The sequence below is a fragment of the Chlorella variabilis genome, assembly GCF_000147415.1.
Source record: "Chlorella variabilis unplaced genomic scaffold CHLNCscaffold_10, whole genome shotgun sequence".
NCBI lineage: Eukaryota > Viridiplantae > Chlorophyta > Trebouxiophyceae > Chlorellales > Chlorellaceae > Chlorella > Chlorella variabilis.
Window position 1 is genome coordinate 107,389 of NW_005435078.1, and position 8,364 is coordinate 115,752.

The 8,364-nt window shown below is 68.9% G+C and overlaps 1 protein-coding gene across 1 annotated transcript; it reads left to right on the plus strand.

Moving 5' to 3' along the window:
- Positions 1-1,235: 1,235 nt before the first annotated feature.
- On the plus strand, positions 1,236-3,768 carry CHLNCDRAFT_23051 (hypothetical protein; the record flags this gene model as incomplete). The annotated part of the gene is made up of 8 exons (XM_005847482.1): positions 1,236-1,465; positions 1,598-1,700; positions 1,930-1,989; positions 2,144-2,236; positions 2,404-2,517; positions 2,759-2,884; positions 3,204-3,332; positions 3,544-3,768. 8 exons carry the CDS (start codon positions 1,236-1,238, stop codon positions 3,766-3,768), a joined length of 1,080 nt encoding a protein of 359 aa, XP_005847544.1.
- Positions 3,769-8,364: the final 4,596 nt, after the last annotated feature.

Here is an 8,364-nt window from a genome sequence, read left to right on the forward strand (position 1 = left end):
TGGAGAGGCAAAGAAAACGCGGGAGGGTTGCCACGTGCGCTACCGCCGCCGCCGCAGGCAGCACCCCTGCGGTCGGCGGCAGCGGCAGCAAGCCGTGGACCCAAACGCCGTGCCGCCGCCGCCGCAGGCAGCACCCCTGCGACGGCGGCGGCAGCAAGCCGTGGACCGAAACTCCGTGCCGCCGAGTCCCGTGGCTGTGGCCGTGGGCTTCTGGCAGGAAACTACGGCCGCAGCTCGGCAGCACGGGGGCGTCGCAGCGTGCCGCCGCCGCCGCCGCGCTGCCCCCCCGGGCACGGCGGCGGCGGCAGCAAGCTTGGGCCCAAACGCCGTGCCGCCGAGTCCCGTGGCTGCGACCGTAGACCGTGGGCCGGAAACTGCGGCCGCAGCTCGGCGGCACGTGGTTCTGGTCAAATCGCCAAGCGTGCAGCAGCGCCGAACCACGCTTCCCGGCCTCGGCGCATGCCTTCAGGGGCCCCCTATCGCTGGGCACACCCCTCCAACACCGAACATGCGCCCGGGGGGGAGGGCGGCCCGGGCTGCCCAGGCCAAAGTGGGCCGCCCTCGAGCAAGAGGCGGCCGGTCTGTGTGCTGAATGAATGAATGAATGAATCTTCTGATCCTTCTGCGTCTTGAGGATCTGCAGGGGCGCGGGGGGGCAGAGCGCAACAAACAGCTAGTCGAGGCGCCGGCGCCGGCGCCGACTTCAGAGCTGGGCGTTTCTTGCCACGGCAGCAGCGGAAGCAGCGTGGCGCCAGCGTACCTCGCCGTAGTAGCGCTGCACGGAGCCGAGGACGTCTGTGCCGCCAGCCTCCTGCCCAAGCTTGGCGCCGGTGCTGGCGCCCATGGCGGTGGCGGCGGCAGCGGCAGAGGGAGCGGGGGCGGCACCCCCCGAGCAGCAGGCCCCGGAGGCCATGGCGCGGATCTGGTGGCTGAGAGGGAGCGCGCGGCGGGAATAGGCGACAGGCGAGAGAGCCCGAAAAGCGACAAGCATGCGAGGACGCAGCACCGAGTGCCTGTTAGGTGAACTGAGTATAGACGGACGCGATCAGTAGGCGGACGCGATAGAACAGCCTATAGTCGGGTTCTCGGACGAAAGTCTCATTCAATATGACGTAAGATCGCCACACTGGTTTCAGACCGAACCCCTCCGATCGCCCCACATTTCGCCTATCCCTCGACTGCTTCGCTCAGTTAGCAGGCATAGCGCTCGTTGCACACCTGCCGTCAGGCACAAGATGGCGCCGCCCGCTCAGAACGGCGTGAGCGAGCAGCAGGTGCACGCCAACGTGCAGCACTACTACGGGGAGGTTCTGGCGGCGTCGACCGATATGAAAACGTCGGCCTGCACCGCGGCGGGGGCGCCGCACCCGCTCGTGCGCGCCGCGCTGCAGCGGGTGCCGCCAGAGGTGCAGGCCCGCTACTTCGGCTGCGGCTCGGCCTTCCCACTGGGCATCGAGGGGCTGAGGTGAGCAGCAGAGAAAAGCCGGGGTCCTTCTGTGCTCTCCCCTCTGGCACGGCACGCTTGGGCGAGTGGTTGAGTCGTGGAGCCACCACCCACCGCGCGCGCTCTCCCTCCCCACCTCCCTGGCTGCCGCAGGGTGCTGGACCTGGGGTGCGGCAGCGGCCGCGACTGCTACGTGTGCGCGGCGATGGTGGGGGAGGCGGGCAGCGTGACGGGCGTGGACATGACAGACGCGCAGGTGGGTGCGGCGCTGGCGCCGGGATGGCCGCCACCCGCCCACACGCCTTCCTGCCTGCGGCGCAGACCACCACCTCCTCCGCCGCCGCCACACTTATTGTTCGGCTCGGTTCGGTGCCCAGGGCGCCTGACGCCAGCCACGAGCCCTGCCTCCCAGCTGCCTGCCGCTTCCTCTGGCTGGCGCCGAGCTTGTTCTGCCTGCCTGCCTCCTCCCTCGCCGCCGTTTCCAGCTCGAGCTGGCCAACAGGCACGCCCAGGACTACTGCTGCCACACGCTGGGCTACAAGCAGGTGAGCAGCCCGCTCCCAAAGATGTCCCGCGCCCTCCCCGCTGCCCACTGCTGCGCCGCGCGTGCACCACGCCTGCCCTCCCCGCCGCTGCACCACCCCGCTCCCCCACATCGCCCTCCCTTGGCACGCCCCTGCCGCCCTGCACTGCTGGCAGCCCAACATGCGATTCGTCAAGGGCCAGATCGAGAGGCTGGGGGAGGCAGGGATCCAGGCAGGCAGCGTGGACCTCATCATCTCCAACTGCGTGGTGCGCCCTTGTGGCCAGCTCAGCACCTGCTGCGGGACCGCTGCGCCCAGATGTAACCGATGAGTCATCTTGGCAGGTGGCAGCCCACCCCAGGCCCCGCATTGCCACCCCATGCACACGCCCCATCGCCACCCCAAGCATGCATCCTTGCCCGCCCGCTGCCGCAGGTCAATCTGACCCCCGACAAGCAGGCGGTACTGGCGGAGGCGTACCGCGTGCTGGCCCCGGGGGGAGAGATGTACTTCAGCGACATGTACTGCACCAGGAGGGTACCAGAGGAGGTGCGGCCTCAGGCTGCCGGCAGGCATGTCTGTTTGGTGCATGTGCATGGGCTGCCAGCATGCCAGCAGAGGCTTCAGCGAAATCAGTGCCAGCGTCACCGCGCCGGCCGCATCGGAGCCGGATGTCGGCAGCTCTCCGCTGCTCCCGGTCTGGGGGCACGGCTGGGCGGGCAGCCCTCATGGCCCTTGCCGCCGCCGCGCCCTGGCCCCACACCGCCTGGGCCTCCCCCTGCCTGCGCAGCTGCGCACAAACGAGGTGCTGTGGGACGAGGGGCTGGCGGGCTCGTTGTACACCCAAGACTTTCTGCGCATCTGCCGCCAGGTCGGCTTCCTGGACCCCCGCCAGCTCGCCTCCCATCCCATCCAGGTGGGCGCTGCGCATGCTGGGGCAGGGGGCTCGAGCCCGCATGCGCCTGCTCAACTCCCGCCGGTGCTGAACGGTTGAGAGCGGCTGGGCGCCCGCCATGAAAGCAGCGACGCTTGCCAGCCCTGGCACCTTCGCTGCGGATCACGCGGCTGCCGCAGGCCTGCCGCTACTGCTAGCCACTACCTCCAGCAGCAGCATGCGCGGCGGATGTCATGAGGCAGTGGTTTGGCAGGGAGGGGGACCTGCCCACGGGCCTGCCTCGCATCTGGCATGTGCCTCACCTTCTTCCTTCTTTCTTTCTTCCTTCTTTGGCGCGCAGGTGCATGACCCCGAGCTGCGGGCGCTGGTGGGCCCCGCCTCTTACCTGTCCATCACCTACCGCCTCTTCAAGCTGCCGGGCACATTGGAGGCGGGCAGCGAGGACTACGGCCAGGCGGCTCGCTACCTGGTGAGCTGCTGCTGCCGGCGGCTGCTGCCGGTGATGGCAGCGGTTGTGGCGGCAGCTGGCCGTGCGCTGAGATGCCCGACGTTGCACCTGCCCCTCGCCTGGTGGCATGCCTGCGGCCAGGAGAGCGCTTGAGCGGGGAAGCGTCGCCACCACCCTGCTGTCTCAGGCCGGCCAGGCCCAGCCAGTCGTGCTGCTGCCTGCGCTGCTGCAGGGCACCATCCCCGGCAGCCCACATGCCTACAGCCTGGACAGCCAGCACACCTTCCCCACCCACAAGTGGGTGGCTGTGTGCGGCAACACTGCCGCGATGCTGGGCGACAGCTGGCTGGGCAAACATTTCGAAGTGGCTGGGGATCGCAGCACGCACTTTGGAGCCTTTCCAGCTGGCAGTGGCAGTGCCTGCACACAGCAGCAGCCCGCTGGCAGCTGCTGCTAGCTGTCGCTGTTTGGCAGTCATGAACCAGAGATGTTCCCACAGGCATCCTGTGAATCATTCAAACTGCTCTCCTCCCACCCACTGCCAGCGCTTCGTTGCTCGAGAGCTGTGTGTTTCCCTTTCAACAGGCGAATGTAACGCAAAGCACAACCCTTTACCCCCAATGCACAACCAGCGAAGCTCAAACCTCCCCAGCGCACGGCGCATGCCTCGCTAACCACAGTTTCCCATCCTGTTCACCCGGCGCCTCTGCGTGCTGCATAGCCCAGCCATGCAGTCTTCTGACCAGCCTGGCCCCGTCCTGCAACCAGCCGCCCTTCAAGGCGCAGCCCCGCCTCACAGCCTCTTGTCGGTGGCGGAGGAGGAGAGGCCGACGGCGGAGGCGGCAAAGGCGGTGGCCCAGGCGCCCACCAGGGCGGGCAGGTACCTGCGGGCAGCAGGCGATACAGCGCGGTACAGCAGACCGTTGGGAAGGGCCAGCTGGCTGGGGAGCGCCCGGCACGGCCCAGGCATGCCATGCATCCCGCTGCCTGGCCCAGCGAGCTTTCATCTGCGTGTATGCAAGAAGGTGCGTAATGCCTGTCCGCCCTGCTGCCCAGCTTGCCCAGCTTGGAAGCACACCACGCACCCCCCAGCGGGCCGCCCCACCCCACCTGCCACCCGTGCCTTCGTTGGCCATGGGCCCCAGCGCCACCAGGTGGCCCAGGGAGGTGAGCAGCAGGCCCAGATTGAGGGTGCGGGCGGTGTGGTCACCCAGCTGCTGCTTGTCCGCCTTCTCCTGCACCGGGCAGGCCGGGCAGGGGGCGGGAGGGCAGCGGGTTGGGCGTGGCGGCGAGGCGATCTCAGCGGCAAGCAGGAGAAGGAAGGGCTGGTACCAGTCGGAGCGCGTTTTTTTTTTTTTTTAAAGGGCAGCAGGAATGGCAGCAGAGACGGTGGCACGGGGGTTCGGCGCCGGCGGCCGGCAGCCCAACATCAGCTAGGCACCAGGCCGCCCCATTCACCTTGAGCGTGTAGGTCACAGCGGGCAGCACGGTGAGCAGGGCGCCGCCAGCCTGGCGCCACAGGAAGACTGCAGGGGAGGAGAGGTGAGGACGGAAAATAGCTTCCTGGGAGGTGCAGCAGCAGCAGCAGCAGCAGCAGTGTGTTGGCGGCCAAAGAAGGCAGCTGCAGGCGGCGGCCCGCGGGGGGCAGCCCGGGCGAGGTGGCGGCGGCGCCAGTGCGGCAGCGGTGTGCCGGTGCTCACTTGAGTCGTTGCCCTTGAGCACATAGCCCAGCAGGTGTTGCAGGGTCTTCTGCGTGGAGGGAAGCAGGGAAGAAAGTAGGGAAAAGAAAGGATGAGCCGGCAGCCTGAGGTGGCAGCAGGGATCCCTCCAGCCGGCTGCCGGCACGCGGAGGCCGGCGAGCAGCGCTGCATGCGTGGCAGCAGCAGCGCCTGCAGACCATGGAATGCTTGCAAGCGGCCCCTGCTTGCCTGTGGAGCCACGAGGTACGAGGCGCCAGCCAGGAAGAAAGCCGGGGTCAGCACTGCGGCAGCAGGAGGGCGGGCAGTGGCCGGGGACGCGGCGCAAAGGTTACTGGCAGGGTGGGTCGCGGGCACACCGAAGCCGCGCACTGGCAGCTGCTGCTGCGCTTGGCCTTGATCCAAGCTGCCATGCATGACCATATGGTTGCTGCTGTACAGCATGTGGGCCTGGCGCCTCTGCGCAGCCCTGGCAGCAGTCGCCGCAGCTGAGGGCGGAGCCTCACCAGCGTAGAGAGCTGAGGAGAGCTTGAAGCCGCCTCGGAAGTCGAACAGGCGGCCAATGCCATCAAACATGCCCTGCGGCGGGGAGCAGGCAAGGGTGGCGGGCACGCGGGGGACGCGGCAGAGCGGAAACGGAAGGGACGTTGGGGCAGGGTGTGGCCGGCGCCGCCTGTCCTGCGCTGGCGGCTTCGAGGGGCAAGCATTCGGCCCACCCCCTCCCAAGGGGATGTGCACCAGTGCTGGCATGCATGGTCCCTGGGATGCGCATCCCTTCTGGCGTGCCCCCTCTCTGCCGCTCCCTCACCTTGACGCGGTTGCCCAGGCGGCCGCGGGCGCGGTCGGAGCCCAGCAGGCGCGCGGCCGGGACGCCGATGGTCAGCGCGGCGGCGGCCACGCCCGCGGCGGAGCCGTTGCTGGTGAGGTCGGCGCCTGGAGTGGAGGGCAGGCGTGGGGGAGGCAAGGGGTCCAGGGGAGGGGTAAGGTCGTAAGCAGCAGAGGCCGGGAGTGTTGTTGAATGGCGCACAAGGACGCGGGCGGGGAGACGAGCGGGCACACCCCGCCCGCACGCCGTGCGGGGAGGCGCGGCCGCGCCGCCTCGCCGCTCCATGCAGCTCCGCTCCCCAACAATGCCAGCAGACAGCAGGGCAGGGAGCAGGCAGGCCAGCAGGCCTGGCCAGCCTCAGCAGGCAGGGCTCACTGTGGGCCGCCAGCACGCCCAGCCCCGCGGCCCCGCACGCTATCAGGCCCAGCTGCAGGCGCTCGCTGTCCTCGCTGTCCAGGCGGTGCTCGTCGGCGGCGCCCTGCAGGCGGCATTAATGAGGCAGTGCGGGGCAAGAACGGGGGTGGACACTGGACGTTGGGATGGTGAGGGCGGGCTGGGCACGTGCAGGCTGGCAGGCAGGCACGTGCGGGGCATGCACCAGGCAGCCAGCGCTGTGTGCCTGCAGCCTGAAGGTAGCACGCAGCGCCCGAGCCCACCAGCTCCGTTCCTCCAGCGCCTGGCGCCTCACCTTGAGCGCCCAGGCGGTGGTGGCCCCCGACAGCAGCCCCGCCGCCAGCAGGCCCATCAGGCGGTCGTGCTCGGCGTTGGTGGGCAGGGCGGTGCCGCCCAGCAGGAAACGGGCGGCCTCGCGGGGCTGGAAGAGCAGCGGGATGGCCAGGGCTGCAGGGAGGGGAAGGCGGGGCGGGGTGCGGGCAGTGAACGGTATACCGCAGCGGTGCACCGTACCGGTAAGTAGGGCAGGGCATGCAAAAGCAGGGGCCATGCATCTGTGGCTTCGAGTCGGCTGAGCCTGGCTTGGGGGTGGAGGAGGGGTGCAGGGAGGGCGGGAGGCACGGCGCCACGCACAGCAGCCGCCCCGGCCACCTCACCCGCGTGCGCCAGCGCCGTGGCGCCAAAGCCGTAGGCGCTCTTCTCATCGTCGGCGCTGCCGGATCCTGCAGGGGCAGCAGGCGCAGTGAGCAGGAGAGGCAAGGTCGGAGAGGGGAGCACAGCGGGGGGCTGGCTGTCGCCGCCGCAGCTCGCCGCCGCCTGCCGCCGACCGCCAGTTTGCCCGCGGCTCTCCCCCTGCTGCAGGCTGCAGGCTGCTTGGATGCTTCCAATGATGCCAGGGCGGTGCAGGCCCGCCCATGGCGTGCAGGCGCGACTCGAGAGCTGCCTGGGCTGCAGCAGCCGCGGCCGCCGCTGCCACAGAGCCTTGGACGCACAGGGCACGCTGCTGAGGCCTGCCCCTGCCCAGCCAGACGCCCCAGCCTCACCTCCCACGCTCCGGGAGTAGCTCTCGGCGGTCTCACGGTTGTAAGAGTAGTGCTCGGGGCGGGGGGGAGGGGCCGCCATGGCTGCTGCTGCTGTTTGTTGGTCGAATGAGGAGGGGGCAAGGAGAGGAGAGGGTCGGCATGGAGCATCCATGCAGAGGGCGTGCTGCCTTTCGTACTGGCTTCTGACTGGTGCAAGCCGCTTGTGGCGGCGGCGGCCTGGGACACATCAGCGGCCCTCCCGCCCTCAAACCTGCATCGGTTTCGCTCGTTTTTCGATAAATGGGCTCTCCATAGCCGTATCTACCCCTTTTTAACAGCCCGCCGCTGCCGCGCGGGGGTCGGCAGACCGCCATTGGCGGGGGGTGCAGGGCGCGAAAAGGGGCGAGATGGCGTCCCGCAGCGGTTCCCCAGCCCCACAGGGTGCCGACAAAGGCAGAGCGCAGCGCAGCAGGCAAGACGGCGGTGCGTGCCAAGCCCGCCGCCAGCGGCGGCAGGAGTAAGGAAGGCTTGGCACACCACACAGCTGTCATGAGCCAGCTTGTGCAGGCCGTGGTGCGCTGCCGCATTAGCCTGAATGATATGGATGCCAACCAGCTGCTGGATGCGCTGCAGTCGGACGAAGTGCATGCCCGCTTCCCCAACCTGCGCCGCGTGCTGGCCGAGGCGAGCCCTGAGGGTGACCAAGGGGACGCAGCTGCGGCTGTTCCATGCCAGCACCAAGGAGTATCAGGAGTCTGTGGTGCAGCTGGGCACGCATCGCCTGGCAGCCAGGGCAGCAGAGGTTGCCGCTGCCCATGCCGCCAGCCAGGCGGCAGCCGTGGCAGCGGCGGCGGCAGCCGCGTCGGCTCAGCAGCCTGGCAGCTGATCCAAGCTGTTTTTTGCATTGCATTGTGATGTGGCATGCTGTGGCAGTACAATGGACAAACTAAGGTCAGAGGCAGAGGCCAGGTGTGTTCAAGCGAGGTGGGGCAGGCGCCCCGATACAAAAGCGGGCGGGAGAGAGAGAGAGCGAGAGAGAGAGAATGCAAAGTGATCAAGCGATTGTGCGTCATGCTGGCTGCCTGCGCCTTGCCTGGCTGCCACGGCAGCATGAA